The sequence below is a fragment of the Danio rerio genome, chromosome 22, assembly GCF_049306965.1.
Source record: "Danio rerio strain Tuebingen ecotype United States chromosome 22, GRCz12tu, whole genome shotgun sequence".
Lineage (NCBI taxonomy): Eukaryota > Metazoa > Chordata > Actinopteri > Cypriniformes > Danionidae > Danio > Danio rerio.
The window spans coordinates 9297217-9316975 of NC_133197.1; the positions used below are offsets into that span (position 1 = coordinate 9297217).

Here is a 19759-nt window from a genome sequence, read left to right on the forward strand (position 1 = left end):
GTTATACAGTATGTAGTTATATTGAGCAAGTACTGCCCTCAAGTCTGCAATAAATGCATCATTGAAATCAAAAACAAATCCGGGTACTTTCAAGCGTCCTCTGTTCTTGCGATCTTGATTATGGCGTTACACAAGAACACAAGGATACAAGCATACCTGCCAACATTTGGATCATAAAATCTGGGAGATTTTCCCGTTGGTCCACTTAAAGTGAGACTGTACCAAAAAGCTGATGGAGGGGGGGAAGAGATTTTCAGCATATGGAGGTGGGTCTGAAATACAGGAGATTACCGGGAAAAACAGGAGTGTTGGCAGGTATGGATACAAGTTCACTTAAGAACGCATATTGAGAAATACACATGATCTTAAACATGTTTTTTGTAACTGAGCGATTCGGATTTATCATTTCTAGTCTGCAAAAAGTTGTTCTTTATGACAACATGTAACTATGACCTGATAGTAATATGTCTTACTCGTTTCTTTCTTCATTTTTGTTTTCTAAATCTGCATTTGCAGACTAACAGCTAAAAATGGGGTGACAGTCTTGAAACAAACTCTGAAGGACCAAACTGTCCAGAGATCAATAGTCCAAGCTCAATACATACATAATCCAGGTAAATACAGAGTAAAACTAAAGCCTTAAAATGTTTCTGGCTTTAAACTAAACATGTTCAGAAATGTTTGCTTTGTGAAGCTGCAAGTTTGTGAAGATCTGGAGTCTCTCAGACCTGCTGTAGAGTCAAAGATTTACAGTCAATCTGAGCTGATGGACTTTTAATTTAAGTGTGTTCAGTGAAAATGTAACTACTTGACTAATAGGCTTTCTAGAGGCTCCACAAGAACACAGATTGTGCATTATCAGTACTTTTATTAAGGGCAATGTTTTAGCACTTTTATATCAAAGCATCACAATAAAGAGTAACCTCACATCCAGTGACCCATTACTAGGTTTAATATTTTGTACTGAATATTGCACCACAACTAAACTCTACCGACATTTTTCATGATTCATTTTGATGCAACAAATTGTCTATTATATTGTTTTAGTGACAGACTATTATGGAACAAAATCACTGCCAAAAGTATTGAAATAAAAAGCTTGTTAAATAACACAACTGAAAAAAAGAATACACTGAATTAACAAGTTCTTGCATTAACTTGAATTCCAGGGTTTGTATTTTTAAGTCCTGAAATTTAGATTTTATGAATCTCACACAAAACAGTTTACTTGGAACTGTTAGACACAGAGTGTAATTTCAAATCATTGAACATAACGAGCAAATGCATTGAGGAGCGACTGTCAGTTATTCATACAGAACCGTCTAATATATGGCATAACCAACCGTAAGGGGTCATTAGACTATGAAGTGCTTGCACTGTTTAAATGCAGCTATTGCAGGATTTGGATAGGCTATATATTTTCATTATTCAAATTATTATTATTGTTGTTATGATCATTAATATTATTATTTTATGGCATTTATTTAGGCTATTGCGCTTAAGTCATCTGTGATTCTGAATTAATATTTCTATTTATCCTTTTTAGCCTTCACTCTGCCTGCCTTTCTCTTCTTCTAACTTTTGGGGTTCAGCAATGGTTAAACGTTTGGAAAATGTCTTTAGTTTGTCCAGATATTGTTTTATTGTTATGTAGCTTATAGTCGAGAAAAAGGTATTAATGCAAAAGTGGCATGTCTCAGCCAAGTATAAGTAATAAAATAAAGTAGCCTGTGGTTTGATAATAGTCTATCATTACTGACTTTAATTTGTTTTTAAGAAATCCCTTATTTGAACAGTTTTTATTGTAGTCTAATAACTTTTCAGCGACCGTTTGTATTTTATGATTAGCAATGTTAATCTTTTTTTGCAGTTATTAAACATCTAAACTTAAATAAACTGGTTTAAATTTAATATAGTTGTCACTTCAGCTAATTTCATGAGATAATGTTTAGAATGCGTGGTTTGACATAAATTTTTGAGTGGTTCCTGCAAAGCAGCTCAGTGTTCGTCATCATGGGGTTATTACTGAGCTATTATCGCCATATACTGGCAGAGAATGAATTTACTAATTTATTCTATCAACTCTTTTCTGCAAGTGTGTTTTATGATTTAACAAAGTCCAGCCATTATGTTTTTATTTTATATTTTAAGATGATCATATTTAAATAAACAATTGCTAAGGGTAGTTAATGTTTTCTTTTTTCTTGTTTTTTAAAAAAAAATCTGTATAAAATCTGCATTTTTGCTTTCTGTGACAAAGTAAATTTTTTAGGATTCTGGATGCATTTTTGCTAAATTAGTGTTGGATATTCATAAGCTCACACAAGTTTAATCAAATATATTATTAAAAAAGCCATTAATTTTTATCATTCTTTTAACAATTATACAAGCAACATTTTGCGCCGACAGCTTTACTTTCGGAAACGGTAAACAGTGAGGTGTTATTCATATAGGCTCAAGCATGAAATATGTCATAATTAATATAATAGTATTAATATAATAATGGCAACACTCTTGTATTCTCATGCTTTGCCATTATGGCCAGGAGTAATGTCATGACTTTCACTTCTCACGTTCATAATTATGCACAAGCCCAGATTCATTCATTCATTCATTCATTCATTCATTCATTCGTTTTCTTGTCGGCTTAGTCCCTTTATTAATCCGGGTTTGCCACAGCGGAATGAACCGCCAACTTATCCAGCAAGTTTTTTACGCAGCGGATGCCCTTCGAGCTGCAACCCATCTCTGGAAAACATCCACACACACATTCACATTCACACACACACTCATACACTACGGACAATTTAGCCTACCCAATTCACCTGTACCGCATGTCTTTGGACTGTGGGGGAAACCGAAGCACCCGGAGGAAACCCACACGAATGCAGGGAGAACCTCCCTGTATGAGTGTATGTGTGAACAGGATTGCATTATTAATGTATTATTATAATATTTCCTCCTGTTTCTCTTACGCTTATATTCTTTAGCTGTCAATATAAAACTTTATGTCTATGAAAGAAAGAGTTAATAAAGATAGAGAATGTGTGACATCATAGTTGACAAAAGATGGTTTATGTGAATGTAACCCCACCGGTCCGAGCAGGACACGAGCCAGCGAGGAGGCTAAAGATTGAAGAACAACATTTGTCACTGAATCAGAGGAGTGAGGTTTACGCAATCACCAGCTGGCTTCCGTTCCTTAAGGGCAAATATAAATGACCAAAACTGTCAGGTTTCTGCCACTCTGGTCATGTAAATTCTTGTTTTGGTGGCAGAGTCCGGACACATCTGCCTGTCAAGTCCTGTCTTTTTTTCTTGAAGAGTTTTCTTGGGTTGAGCACTTGTTTCTGTCATTGTGTCTGTCTCAGTGTGTGCGCGCACCGTTGTGGGTGTGCGCAGAGCGTGCGCGCTCCTGCTTAATGCGGCCGCGTGGGCTCTGCGTGCCTCGAACGTGCGCTCTTGTACTCGTGTTTGTGTTTGTTCCCGTCTATTGTCAATTCCCACCCTCCTTGTTAACCCATTATTAGTTAATTATGTTCATCTGTTTAAGTGGTAATTTCCTCCTCCTTATATTCTCCTCATGTCTGCTGTCCTGTGCCAGTTTGTTATCATATGTTTCGTTCTCCTGTTCCTGTAGTGTTTCCAGTTCTGATCCCTGCCAGCCTGTCTAGTCCCGTTTGTGTGTGTATTTATTTGTTTTGTTAATGTTTTCCCCCTCGGGGTAGTTTATTTTGCTGTTTATTTTATTTTTGCTATTAATAAAATCCCATTTAGTTCTGCACTTGAGTTCTCGCCCCTTTCCTCTACACAACCATGACACAAAAATAATTTGCTCATTTTACTCACTCATTTTATCACTTATGATGACCAAAACATGATATTAATATTAAATGCTACTTTTGTGCCTTTATTAGCTTTTTTCTTGCCTATTTACTGGGTTAAAAAACTTAAATTATTCCATCTCCACCCCTGCTGGTGAAAGAGCAGCTGGTGATCTTCAATCTGCAATCTATTGCTTTTCCTGCAGTGCCCAGATGTAATGTTGAATTGAAACAGTCAAATTTGAACCACTGAATTTATGGAAGCGAATATTTGAACTGAAATAAAATGAACTGAAAATTGCCTTTTGAATATTATACATCGTATTTGTAAAGGGTATTGAATATTTTGTAAGTGAAATCTGGAAATTAAATATGAATTGTTGAATTGATAAGTATGAAAACGTGTTTGAAATATTTTTCATTGAAATATTTACAGCTTAAATAAACAGCTAAGTTAAATTTCAGGACTTAAAAATACAAACCCTGGAATTCAAGTCATTAAAATACAAGAACTTAATTCAGTGTATTATATTGTTCAGTTTGTGCTAATCATCAAGCTTTTTAATTCAATACTTTTGGCATTGATTTTGTTTCATAGACTACTGTCTAAATAATTCACTTTTATTCTCCTCATGTCTCACCTCAGTGTCTTCAGTGTACAGTGTGGATCCTGCAGTAACTCAGTGAGCTCCTTCACTCCTGATTGTCCAGGATCATTTCCTCTGAGATCCAGCTCTATCAGGTGTGAAGGGTTTGATCTCAGAGCTGAAGCCAGAGCTTTATAACCTTCTTCACTTGTATTGCAATCTGAAAGACTACAGAAAATAAAACTCAGAAATAAATATAAGACTGTAGTTCATGTTTATACACAAAACTCAAAATCACTAAAAATAAACACATTTTCAGGTAAATTTTAGGCACCATAGGCTCATGTGTATGTTGATTGACTACATTATACTAAAACGTCTAAAAGTCTGAAACAGAAATGATTGAAACAGAATGAATTTTAGAAAATACCTTAATTAAATTAAACTATTAGCAAAGTTTTACTCCAGAAATGAGAGTTGCTAAACACAACTGAATATGAAGAGTTGTTTGGCAAAAACAGGTAGCAACTGTATGTAGTATTTTTAAGAACTATTTTTTTCAGTTGTATTTTTTATTACACAACATAAAAACCTGATATCTAAAAATGACAAAAAAAATTAACCCTCTACCTCACGCATTATGAGAAATTTGTAAAAAAATAATAATAATAATAATAAAAAAAAAAAAATATATATATATATATATATATATATATATATATATATATATATATATATATATATATATATATATATATATATATATATATTTTTTTTTTTTTTTTATCACTGTTTTTCTTTTTTTAATTTTGAAGAGCTGTAAGAAAAACTTTAAAAAAAAATCTTTTTAAGGTACTTTATGAAATGTTGCCATATGGCAACAACGTCCAACAGTAGATCTAACTTAAAAACTTCAAATTTAAAACTTTACATATAATTAATATTTTTTTTAGTTTGAAATAATTTAATTGGTGTTGCAGTATTATGAGCTTTAACACAGAACTTATAAATAACACCTTATACACAATTTCAACAACTCATATTCCAACAGCTTTCATTTTATTCCATTCTTTTTTCTGAATATTATTGAAAACTATCATAATATTGTATTATCATATATACAACATTCAGTATATATAACTATTTTCTCCAGTAATTGTTTTACAAATAAATAACAAGTCTAATATATCCAGATGCATGAAAGATTAATGTAGCTACAAGGTAACAATGTTTATATATATTATACAATATACTATACTACGCCTATCTTATCTGAACTGTCTCTATCAAATGCCCAGTCTGCATCCTTCTCATGGTCAACATTATATTACTAGCATTCATGTTGTTATTGTAACAACTGAAAAGTTCACAGCTGACCTTGCTAGCCAGCTAGCCCATTGCAATATTGCATGTTCCACTATTGCACAGTGTTGTCATTTGGCAAAATACACATTTGATCGATTTACAAAAAACAAATTTTTATTTAAAAGAATTTGAGTTGTAAAAATGTCATCATAACTTACTGGAGGTGATGTTTCAGATTTTTTTGTGGATCTGACAATTTGATTTTTGTTTTTTTGTTTTTTTTTTGACGTTTACATTTGCATTTAGCAACTACTCACATTAAACACCAGTCTGTCAGAAATCGAGCTACAGAAAAACATTGCATGTCATGTGACTTAACCAAAGCACATCATTGGCTACACTAAGGTCTTCTCTTTCCAACAAAAAAAAAAAATTATGTTGGTCTTAAAGAAAAAGTGGCAGGGAAAAGAACATAAGTATCATGTTTCCATATGGTTACGCCATGCAGTAGAGGGTTAATTTATTTGTTTCGGAAATAAAATCTTCACTTCTCAAAAACAAAGATCCAGAAATATTGAATGTATTAGACATCAGCTCACCTGAGTTTCTCCAGTTTACTGTCCTTCAGTCCATCAGAGAGCAGCTTCACTCCTGAATCCTGCAGATTATTATTGCTCAGGTCAAGATCCTTCAGACTGCTGGAGTCTGATCTGAGAACTGAAGCCAGAGCTGAACAGCTTTCCTCTCTTAGATCACACTTACTGAGCCTGAAAATAAACACCAACACTGATTCATTCCAATAATTGAGAGTTAATTAAATTATGTAAGACAATTTGACAACTCACTGGCATATCAAGGAATCAGTTCAAGTCCAATACTCAATCTAAAAATCTTGGTCAGGCACCACATTCTCTGGTCATATAGAACTGCCTTGAGGGCGTTAAACCATAGGGGAACCCATTACAGATAACAGAGAGCCAATTGATTTGCCTATTTTCACCAATACTTTGTCCATAGCTGGGGACCCTTTACAAAATTTGAGCACAATGTAATCAAGCAACAAAGGTGCTTTACAAAACTTTTAACAGGAAACCTAATTAATTGCCTCACAAGACTCTTTTCATGACTCCTGGGACATGTGCTCGGACTCCTGGGACATGTGCTCGTCATGTGCTCCATGTGGCTTTACATCTAGTTAGATGTACTACTTTTGTAGAGACAAATGAACTCTGGAATTAATGCCTATGAATGAAAGACAATCACTTAAATTTTACCATTAAGCCAATGATATCTTTGAATACTATGCCATAGCTTTCGTCATATACTATGTGTTTGTTGCAACCAAGTAAATCAATGTGTTTTAAACCCTTGTAGCAGATGAAACCTTCTGTATGCGTCTGAAATGTATGTATGGTACTAAACAATAGCAAGTGACATTTGCAATACTTTGGTGTAAATTAAAAACTAGTAGTACAAACAATAGTCGTCTTATAACATTTGATGTAAGATAGTTATGCAGCAGGGGGGTCCCATCTCTATTGTTTTCAAATGACATCCAGAGACTTTTAATGACCACAGAGAGTCAGGGCCTCAGTTTAATGACACTATAGAGTCCACATCACTATACTGAAACATTAGAACCCACACAGACGGCCAGTTGAGCTTCCCCTGCTGGCCTCATAAACACCTGAACACCAGCAAAAATCAGGTAATAGTCAGGCACAACCCTGCTTAGCTTCAGTGGTGACCATGTGAGAGCTGCAGAGAGCTAGCTGCCGGCAAACAACAAGTTTACTGATGTAAGATACTCACATGAGTGTGTTGAGTTTACAGTGTTTATCCTGCAGTAGAGCAGAGAGTTGATTCACTCGTGTGTCTCCTAGTTTACGACCTCTCAGGTTCAGTTTTGTCAGGAATAACGGGTTTTTACGCACAATTCTAGTCACAAACTGACAGCCTTCATCAGCAGTAGGACTCAAAAACCTGGGAAAAATAAAGCAGGAGTCAGTTCTCAACTTACTGCATTACAAAACATGCTGATTAGACCAGATTGATCTATTTATAACACCTTCACACAAAAAAAGAAAAGAGAAAAACAAAGAAATGTCAAATTTAAGCAGCAGGATGAAACTGACCTACTAGAGTGTTCCTTGTTTACATAAATTAAACATTACAATATAAAAGGGTGTAATTACATTTCATCACCTTTGAATTATAAGGTCCTATCTGCGTTCTGAATGATTTTGAGATATTGAGCTTTAAAGTTTTTGCATTCCATAGCAGACAGTATATGTGTAACATTTGTATTTTTTAAATAAAAAGCCTTAATGTAAACAACTTACAAAAAAAAACATCCCAAAATGTAAATAATTTGTCATTTAATAAGAATATGTCAATAACTCAATTTTGACAAAAATGTCAGATAGAACCTTATTATTCTAAGGTGACGATTTACTAACTACACATCATTTTAAAATATCTAACTAAAATATCTGAAATAATTTTACTACTTACTTGTACTACTACTTATGCTTTTGTTTGTGCTTTATTGTTTTTATAAACAGTTTTAGCCCTCTAAACCAGTATCATTACCATAAAATTATTTTCTTTATTAAGATTACGTTCCCTTAATATTGAATGAACATAGTTTCAACACAATGGTGAAATTAGAATTTCTAATGGCTTTCTCGATTTTGGAAGTGTTTCTCATTTCCAAGAGAATGGACTTGCATTTTCGTGGAGAATGATCCTGCCAAGTTACCTTGGAAGAACAAACTCTGAAGACTGCAAGAACTGAAATGCATCCTGTGAGGAATGAGATGCAGCTGTTGGTCACCTGATTTTCACGCATTTTAATGAAATATTGCTTAAAGAGCCCATTTATGCATTATAAAGGGTCATATTTTTAAGGGTCTCCAACAACAGGCAGACATGCATGCAAGGTCAAAAAACACATTATCATTTTCTTATGATATGCTTTTTTATTTACCTAATTATCCCAGCGACTCCCATATGAATTGTTCAGTGATTCATTTGTTGCAAAACCCCTCCTTAGCGTGATACTAATCAGCACTGACTGGTCCGATGACCAGTCTGTTGTTATTGGTCGACTGCGTTCAGCTTGACACAGAGAGAAATGCCCAGCACGACTTATTATCAAGTAGTCAGAGTGCAGAGTGTATGTGTGAACCCAATGTAGGAGTGCATTAAGACAATGCAGTTTAACACCAGCATATTGCTCTATTCTTAACCATAAGTAAAAACAGTTACACACATTCAGTATTAATCCACACAGTGGCAAAAGCTGAACTATAGCACAGCACAAGGCTGGGCTATAATGCTGAGGTATTTTTGCAAAAATAAAATTCAACCACTGACTCTCCATAGCCTCATCTTTGGGTAGGGAAAATAACACTAACTTTTCCTCACACTTCAGAGCACAGCGTCTTCGCGACGTGATTCAGCAGAGATCTGCTACAGTGTCTTCCTCCTTTTCTTTCTACAGTGTTTGTGGGCGGGACCGGGGGTTTAAATTTTCCCTCATTTGCGCATGCAACCAATGGGCGGGGCTTGAGTTCCATATCGACTTCTCGCCAACACAGGTAAAGACTTGTTACAGTGGCGATTCATTTGAAGCACTAAGAGTCCACTGTTTTATAGATGAATCAAGAGTTTTAAACATGATGCACTTTCAGATTTAAGCCTTTAATTTAAGCCTTTAAATTTAAGATGTTTCTTTTCACTTAGAGCTGTGTGATGCACTGCATGAAAGGTCATTTTTGAAAACCCATAACAGGGGCTTTTTTAATATTACAGCATTCATACAACAATTAATTGTTTTATTTCCATTTTAATATTTATATATATATATATATATATATATATATATATATATATATATATATATATATATATATATATATAAAATGCACAAAAGCCTTACAAAGAAATTTTGCACAATACAAATGACACAGATTTTAATGTTAATACGAATATCAGAAAATAAACACCCTTAATGTCTTTATGCATTTATCAACAAAAGTTCTGGTGAAAACTGCACTTTCACTGTCTCATTTAGGGAAACTTCTGAGATAAATAAGCAGTGGTGGATCATACTCAAGTAAAAGTATCATTACATGCCTAAAAATGTAGTGCAAGTAGAGTAAAAGTATCTGTTGTAAATATTACTCAAAGAATGAGTAAAAAGTAGCCCTTTCTAAAGTACTCAAGAGTAGTGAGTATTACGCTGTTAAAGCTGATGTGTTTACATGTAATTTGTGAATGTAAATGTAACATTCTGTAGTGCAATTAGTTATTGTCCAGCAGGCACACAACATCATAACACGTTAATATTAGGATAGATTTAGGTTGTGATGTCAGGTGACCAAAATTCAATGTCTAGTCAGCGTCTAAGGGTAACATTATTTTGATATCCAATAATGACGTCAAATGACGTTGATATTTGTTGGAGATTATCCAACGTAGAGTCAACATCTTAAACCAACATCATATTGATGTAAACTACTGACATTTATTCATCAGAATCATCGGACCCTTTTAATGCCTTCAAACAGTTTGCTGCAATTATAAATGTCTTGAGGTAGCTCATTATGAGGATATTTGCCTTCTGTGCGCGATTTGATTGGACAGAAATCACAGGACTGATTTTTCGAATACCCATAGACAACAAAAATAAAGTAGTGATTGCAGGTTGAAGGAAAGTAGTGGAGTAAAAGTACCAATTACTGCACTAAAAATGTACTCAAGGAAGAGTAAAGGTACACATTTATAAAACTTATTAAATTACAATTTCTGAGAAAAACCACTCAATTACAGTAATTTGAGTACTTGTAATTAGTTACTTTACACCACTGTAAATAAGTCATGTCTTGACGTTTTAGAGCTGAACTTTGTCGGTTGATTATGGCGTTACACAACTACACAAAGATACAAGATCACTTAAGAACGCATATTGAGAAATACACATCATCTCAAACATGTTTGCAGTCTGCAAAAATTTGTTCTTTATGACAACATGTAACCATGACCTGATAGTAATATGTCTTAAGTCTTTTCTTTCTTCATTTTTGTTTTCTAAATCTGCATTTGCAGACTAACAGCTAAAAATGGGGTGACAGTCTTGAAACAAACTCTGAAGGACCAAACTGTCCAGAGATCAATAGTCCAAGCTCAATACATACATAATCCAGGTAAATACAGAGTAAAACTAAAGCCTTAAAATGTTTCTGGCTTTAAACTAAACATGTTCAGAAATGTTTGCTTTGTGAAGCTGCAAGTTTGTGAAGATCTGGAGTCTCTCAGACCTGCTGTAGAGTCAAAGATTTACAGTCAATCTGAGCTGATGGACTTTTAATTTAAGTGTGTTCAGTGAAAATGTAACTACTTGACTAATAGGCTTTCTAGAGGCTCCACAAGAACACAGATTGTGCATTATCAGTACTTTTATTAAGGGCAATGTTTTAGCACTTTTATATCAAAGCATCACAATAAAGAGTAACCTCACATCCAGTGACCCATTACTAGGTTTAATATTTTGTACTGAATATTGCACCACAACTAAACTCTACTGACATTTGTCATGATTCATTTTGATGCAACAAATTGTCTATTATATTGTTTTAGTGACAGACTATTATGGAACAAAATCAATGCCAAAAGTATTGAAATAAAAAGCTTGTTAAATAACACAACTGAAAAAAAGAATACACTGAATTAACAAGTTCTTGCATTAACTTGAATTCCAGGGTTTGTATTTTTAAGTCCTGAAATTTAGATTTTATGAATCTCACACAAAACAGTTTACTTGGAACTGTTAGACACAGAGTGTAATTTAAAATCATTGAACATAACGAGCAAATGCATTGAGGAGCGACTGTCAGTTATTCATACAGAACCGTCTAATATATGGCATAACCAACCGTAAGGGGTCATTAGACTATGAAGTGCTTGCACTGTTTAAATGCAGCTATTGCAGGATTTGGATAGGCTATATATTTTCATTATTCAAATTATTATTATTGTTGTTTTGATTATTAATATTATTATTTTATGGCATTTATTTAGGCTATTGCGCTTAAGTCATCTGTGATTCTGAATTAATATTTCTATTTATCCTTTTTAGCCTTCACTCTGCCTGCCTTTCTCTTCTTCTAATTTTTGGGGTTCAGCCATGGTTAATCGTTTGGAAAATGTCTTTAGTTTGTCCAGATATTGTTTTATTGTTATGTAGCTTATAGGCGAGAAAAAGGTATTAATGCAAAAGTGGCATGTCTCAGCCAAGTATAAGTAATAAAATGGGTAGCCTATGGTTTGATAATAGTCTATCATTACTGACTTTAATTTGTTTTTAAGAAATCCCTTATTTGAACAGTTTTTATTGTAGTCTAATAACTTTTCAGCGACCGTTTGTATTTTATGATTAGCAATGTTAATCTTTTTTTGCAGTTATTAAACATCTAAACTTAAATAAACTGGTTTAAATTTAATATAGTTGTCACTTCAACTAATTTCATGAGATAATGTTTAGAATGCGTGGTTTGACATAAATTTTTGAGTGGTTCCTGCAAAGCAGCTCAGTGTTCGTCATCATGGGGTTATTACTGAGCTATTATCGCCATATACTGGCAGAGAATGAATTTACTAATTTATTCTATCAACTCTTTTCTGCAAGTGTGTTTTATGATTTAACAAAGTCCAGCCATTATGTTTTTATTTTATATTTTAAGATGATCATATTTAAATAAACAATTGCTAAGGGTAGTTAATGTTTTCTTTTTTCTTGTTTTTTAAAAAAAAATCTGTATAAAAATCTGCATTTTTGCTTTCTGTGACAAAGTAAATTTTTTAGGATTCTGGATGCATTTTTGCTAAATTAGTGTTGGATATTGATAAGCTCACACAAGTTAAATCAAATATATTATTTAAAAAGCCATTAATTTTCATCATTCTTTTAACAATCTTTAAACAGTGAGGTGTTATTCATAAAGGCTCAAGCATGAAATATGTCATGATTAATATAATAATATTAATATAATAATGGCAACACTCTTGTATTCTTATGCTTTGCCATTATGGCCAGGAGTAATGTCATGACTTTCACTTCTCACATTCATAATTATGCACAAGCTCAGATTCATTCATTCATTCATTCATTCGTTTTCTTGTCGGCTTAGTCCCTTTATTAATCCGTGGCTCTGTGTTTACTTTGCGGTCATGTGCTTGTGTTGTCATCAACATGTTGTTAATGAGTTCTCTCATTGGCTGCATGTTCTTGTCCTGTTTTATGTGAGCGCATGGCTTGTGTTGTCTCTGTGTCATGCGCTCTCCCGTCTATTGTCAATTCCCACCCTCCTTGTTAACCCATTATTAGTTAATTATGTTCATCTGTTTAAGTGGTAATTTCCTCCTCCTTATATTCTCCTCATGTCTGCTGTCCTGTGCCAGTTTGTTATCATATGTTTCGTTCTCCTGTTCCTGTAGTGTTTCCAGTTCTGATCCCTGCCAGCCTGTCTAGTCCCGTTTGTGTGTGTATTTATTTGTTTTGTTAATGTTTTCCCCCTCGGGGTAGTTTATTTTGCTGTTTATTTTATTTTTGCTATTAATAAAATCCCATTTAGTTCTGCACTTGAGTTCTCGCCCCTTTCCTCTACACAACCATGACACAAAAATAATTTGCTCATTTTACTCACTCATTTTATCACTTATAATGACCAAAACATGATATTAATATTAAATGCTACTTTTGTGCCTTTATTAGCTTTTTTCTTGCCTATTTACTGGGTTAAAAAACTTAAATTATTCCATCTCCACCCCTGCTGGTGAAAGAGCAGCTGGTGATCTTCAATCTGCAATCTATTGCTTTTCCTGCAGTGCCCAGATGTAATGTTGAATTGAAACAGTCAAATTTGAACCATTGAATTTATGGAAGCGAATATTTGAACTGAAATAAAATGAACTGAAAATTGCCTTTTGAATATTATACATCATATTTGTAAAGGGTATTGAATATTTTGTAAGTGAAATCTGGAAATTAAATATAAATTGTTGAATTGATAAGTATGAAAACGTGTTTGAAATATTTTTCGTTGAAATATTCACAGCTTAAATAAACAGCTAAGTTAAATTTCAGGACTTAAAAATACAAATCTTGGAATGCAAGTCATTAAAATGCAAGAACTTGTTAATTCAGTGTATTATATTGTTCAGTTTGTGCTAACCATCAAGCTTTTTAATTCAATACTTTTGGCATTAATTTTGTTTCATAGACTACTGTCTAAATAATTCACTTTTATTCTCCTCATGTCTCACCTCAGTTTCTTCAGTGTACAGTGTGGATCCTGTAGTAACTCAGTGAGCTCCTTCACTCCTGATTGTCCAGGATCATTTCCTCTGAGATCCAGCTCTATCAGGTGTGAAGGGTTTGATCTCAGAGCTGAAGCCAGAGCTTTATAACCTTCTTCACTTGTATTGCAATCTGAAAGACTAGAGAAAATAAAACTCAGAAATAAATATAAGACTGTAGTTCATGTTTATACACAAAACTCAAAATCACTAAAAATAAACACATTTTTTAGGTAAATTTTAGGCACCATAGGCTCATGTGTATGTTGATTGACTACATTATACTAAAACGTCTAAAAGTCTGAAACAGAAATGATTGAAACAGAATGAATTTTAGAAAATACCTTAATTAAATTAAACTATTAGCAAAGTTTTACTCCAAAAATGAAAGTTGCTAAACACAACTGAATATGAAGAGTTGTTTGGCAAAAACAGGTAGCTACTGTATGTAGTATTTTTAAGAACTATTTTTTTCAGTTGTATTTTTTATTACATAACATAAAAACATGATATCTAAAAATGACAAAACAAATTAACCCTCTACCTCACGCATTATGATAAATTTGTAGGAAAAAAATGTAGATATATATATATATATATATCACTGTTTTTCTTTTTTTAATCTTGAAGAGCTGTAAAAAAAAACTTTTAAAAAAATCTTTTTAAGGTACTTTATGAAATGTTGCCATATGGCAACAACGTCCAACAGTAGATCTAACTTAAAAACTTCAAATTTAAAACTTTACATATAATTAATAATTTTTTTTAGTTTGAAATAATTTAATTGGTGTTGCAGTATTATGAGCTTTAACAAAGAACTTATAAATAACACCTTATACACAATTTCAACAACTCATATTCCAACAGCTTTCATTTTATTCCATTCTTTTTTGCTGAATATTATTGAAAACTATCATAATATTGTATTATCATATATACAACATTCAGTATATATATATATATATAACTATTTTCTCCAGTAATTATTTTACAAATAAATAACGGGTGTAATATATCCAGATGCATCAGATTAATGTAGCTACTAGCTAACAATGTTTATATATTATACAATATACTATATTACACCTATCTTATCTGAACTGTCTCTATCAAATGCCCAGTCTGCATCCTTCTCATGGTCACTAAAATCCATCTCATGTATGTTGTCATTTGGCAACATACACATTTGATCGATTTACAAAAAACTAATTTTATTTAAAAGAATTTGAGTTGTAAATATGTCATCATAACTTACTGGAGGTGATGTTTCAGATTTTTTTGTGGATCTGACATAATTTGATCCTTTGTTTTTATTGACGTTTACATTTGCATTTAGCAACTACTCACATTAAACATCAGTCTATCAGAAATCGCTCTACAGAAAAACATTGCATGTCATGTGACTTAACCAAAGCACATCATTGGCTACACTAAGGTCTTCTCTTTCCAACAAAAAAAAAATTATGTTGGTCTTAAAGAAACAGTGGCAGGGAAAAGAACATAAGTATCATGTTTCCATATGGTTACGCCATGCAGTAGAGGGTTAAGTTATTTGTTTCGGAAATAAAATCTTCACTTCTCAAAAACAAAGATCCAGAAATATTGAATGTATTAGACATCAGCTCACCTGAGTTTCTCCAGTTTACTGTCCTTCAGTCCATCAGAGAGCAGCTTCACTCCTGAATCCTGCAGATTATTATTGCTCAGGTCAAGATCCTTCAGACTGCAGGAGTCTGATCTGAGAACTGAAGCCAGAGCTGAACAGCTTTCCTCTGTTAGATCACACTTACTGAGCCTGAAAATAAACACCAACACTTATTCATTTTAATAATTGAGAATTAATAAAATTTTATGTAAGACAATTTGACAACTCAATGGCATATTGAGGAATCAGATCAAGTCCAATACTCAATCTAAAAATCTTGGTCAGGCACCACATTCGCTGGTCATATAGAACTGCCTTGAGGGCGTTAAACCATAGGAGAACCCATTACAGATAACAGAGAGCCAATTGATTTGCCTATTTTCACCAATACTTTGTCCATAGCTGGGGACCCTTTACAAAATTTGAGCACAATGTAATCAAGCAACAATGGTGTTTTACAAAACTTTAACAGGAAACCTAATTAATTGCCTCACAAGACTCTTTTCATGACTCCTGGGACATGTGCTCGTCATGTGCTCCATGTGGCTTTACATCTAGTTAGATGTACTACTTTTGTAGAGACAAAGGAACTCTGGAATTAATGCATATGAATGAAAGACAATCACTTAAATTTTAACATTAAGCCAATGATATCTTTGAATACTATGCCATAGCTTTCGTCATATACTATGTGTTTGTTGCAACCAAGTTAATCAATGTATTTTAAACCCTTGTAGCAGATGAAACCTTCTGTATGCGTCTGAAATGTATGTATGGTACTAAACAAAAGCAAGAGACATTTGCAATACTTTGGTGTAAATTAAAAACTAGTAGTACAAACAATAGTCGTCTTATAACATTTGATGTAAGATAGTTATGCAGCAGGGGGGTCCCATCTCTATTGTTTTCAAATGACATCCAGAGACTTTTAATGACCACAGAGAGTCAGGACCTCAGTTTAATGTCTCATCCAAAGGACGGTGCTCACTGACACTATAGAGTCCACATCACTATACTAAAACATTAGGACCCACACAGACGACCAGTTGAGCTTCCCCTGCTGGCCTCATAAACACCTGAACACCAGCAAAAATCAGGTAATAGTCAGGCACAACCCTGCTTAGCTTCAGTGGTGACCATGTGAGAGCTGCAGAGAGCTAGCTGCCGGCAAACAACAAGTAGACTGATGTAAGATACTCACATGAGTGTGTTAATCTGACAGTGTTTATCCTGCAGTAGAGCAGAGAGTTGATTCACTCGTGTGTCTCCTAGTACACGATCACTCAGGTTCAGTTCTTTCAGGAGTAACAGGTTTTTACCCACAATTCCAGTCACAAACTGACAGCCTTCTTCAGCAGTAGGACTCAAAAACCTGAAGAAGAGGAGATCAAGCAGGAGTCAGTTCTCAACTACTTTCACTGTTTATTGCTGCATTACAAAACATGCTGATAAGAAAAGATTAATCCATTTATGACAACTTCACAAAAAAAAAAAGTCAAATTTAAGCAGCAGGATGAAACTGACCTCTTAGAGTGTTCCTTGTTTACATAAACTAAACATTTCAATATAAAAGGGTGTAATTGCATTTACTAACTACACATCATTTCAACGTATCTAACTAAAATATCTGCAATAATATTACTACTTACTTGTACTACTACTTACACTTTTGTTTGTGCTTTATTATTTTTATGAACAGTTTTAGCCCTCTAAAACAGTATCATTACCATAAAGTAACCTTTATTAAGATGACATTCTCTTATTACTGAATGAACATTGTTTCAACACAATGGTGACATTAGAATTTCTAATGGTTTTCTCAATTGTGATAGTGTTTCTCAATTCCAAGAATGCAGAGAATGGACTTGCATTTTTGTGGAGAATGATCCTGCCAAGTTACCTTGGAAGAACAAACTCTGAAGACCACGAGATCTTGCAAAAGCCTTACAAAGACACTTTACACAATACAAATGACACAAATTTTAATTTTAATATGCATATCAACAAATAAACACCCTTAATGTGTTTATGCATTTATCAACAAAAGTTTGGGTGAAAACTGTACTTTCACTGTCTCATTTAGGGAAACTTCTGAGATAAATAATTCATGCCTCTGTGAGTACTGTTATACAGTATGTAGTTATATTGAGCAAGTACTGCCCTCAAGTCTGCAATAAATGCATCATTGAAATCAAAAACAAATCCGGGTACTTTCAAGCGTCCTCCGTTCTTGCGATCTTGATTATGGCGTTACACAAGAACACAAGGATACAAGCATACCTGCCAACATTTGGATCATAAAATCTGGGAGATTTTCCCGTTGGTCCACTTAAAGTGAGACTGTACCAAAAAGCTGATGAAGGGGGGGAAGAGATTTTCAGGATATGGAACAATATAGGAGATGGGTGGGAGGTGGGTCTGAAATACAGGAGATTACCGGGAAAAACAGGAGTGTTGGCAGGTATGGATACAAGTTCACTTAAGAACGCATATTGAGAAATACACATGATCTAAAAACATGTTTTTTGTAACTGAGCGATTCGGATTTATCATTTCTAGTCTGCAAAAAGTTGTTCTTTATGACAACATGTAAATATGACTTGATAGTAATATGTCTTACTCGTTTCTTTCTTCATTTTTTTTTTCTAAATCTGCATTTGCAGACTAACAGCTAAAAATGGGGTGACAGTCTTGAACCAAACTCTGAAGGACCAAACTGTCCAGAGATCAATAGTCCAAGCTCAATACATACATAATCCAGGTAAATACAGAGTAAAACTAAAGCCTTAAAATGTTTCTGGCTTTAAACTAAACATGTTCAGAAATGTTTGCTTTGTGAAGCTGCAAGTTTGTGAAGATCTGGAGTCTCTCAGACCTGCTGTAGAGTCAAAGATTTACAGTCAATCTGAGCTGATGGACTTTTAATTTAAGTGTGTTCAGTGAAAATGTAACTACTTGACTAATAGGCTTTCTAGAGGCTCCACAAGAACACAGATTGTGCATTATCAGTACTTTTATTAAGGGCAATGTTTTAGCACTTTTATATCAAAGCATCACAATAAAGAGTAACCTCACATCCAGTGACCCATTACTAGGTTTAATATTTTGTACTGAATATTGCACCACAACTAAACTCTACTGACATTTTTCATGATTCATTTTGATGCAACAAATTGTCTATTATATTGTTTTAGTGACAGACTATTATGGAACAAAATCAATGCCAAAAGTATTGAAATAAAAAGCTTGTTAAATAACACAACTGAAAAAAGAATACACTGAATTAACAAGTTCTTGCATTAACTTGAATTCCAGGGTTTGTATTTTTAAGTCCTGAAATTTAGATTTTATGAATCTCACACAAAACAGTTTACTTGGAACTGTTAGACACAGAGTGTAATTTCAAATCATTGAACATAACGAGCAAATGCATTGAGGAGCGACTGTCAGTTATTCATACAGAACCGTCTAATATATGGCATAACCAACCGTAAGGGGTCATTAGACTATGAAGTGCTTGCACTGTTTAAATGCAGCTATTGCAGGATTTGGATAGGCTATATATTTTCATTATTCAAATTATTATTATTGTTGTTTTGATTATTAATATTATTATTTTATGGCATTTATTTAGGCTATTGCGCTTAAGTCATCTGTGATTCTGAATTAATATTTCTATTTATCCTTTTTAGCCATCCTTTCTCTTTCAAGCCATCCATTGCCTTTCTCTTCTTCTAATTTTTGGGGTTCAGCCATGGTTAAACGTTTGGAAAATGTCTTTAGTTCGTCCAGATATTGTTTCATTGTTATGTAGCTTATAGGCGAGAAAAAGGTATTAATGCAAAAGTGGCATGTCTCAGCCAAGTATAAGTAATAAAATGGGTAGCCTATGGTTTGATAATAGTCTATCATAACTGACTGAGTCTAATAACTTTTCAGCGACCGTTTGTATTTTATGATAAGCAATGTTAATCTTTTTTTGCAGTTATTAAACATCTAAACTTAAACTGGTTTAAATTTAATATAGTTGTCACTTC

At 33.6% G+C, this 19759-nt stretch overlaps 1 protein-coding gene across 4 annotated transcripts in view; it reads right to left on the bottom strand.

Annotated features, from left to right (window-relative positions):
• Window positions 1–19759, bottom strand: part of si:ch73-286h23.3 — a 192114-nt gene that overhangs the window by 109019 nt on the left and 63336 nt on the right. For all 4 annotated transcript variants that reach the window (XR_659521.4, XM_073937299.1, XM_005173997.6 and 1 more), the window contains 6 exons: window positions 16924–17094; window positions 15705–15872; window positions 14045–14218; window positions 7529–7699; window positions 6316–6483; window positions 4466–4639 (listed from right to left, as the gene is read on the bottom strand). Coding sequence is in view for 3 of the 4 variants with exons in the window: in XM_073937299.1 (XP_073793400.1) it covers window positions 4466–4639; window positions 6316–6483; window positions 7529–7699; window positions 14045–14218; window positions 15705–15872; window positions 16924–17094 (1026 nt within the window). In the remaining variant the exon portion in view is untranslated. The remainder of the gene's footprint in view (window positions 1–4465; window positions 4640–6315; window positions 6484–7528; window positions 7700–14044; window positions 14219–15704; window positions 15873–16923; window positions 17095–19759) is intronic.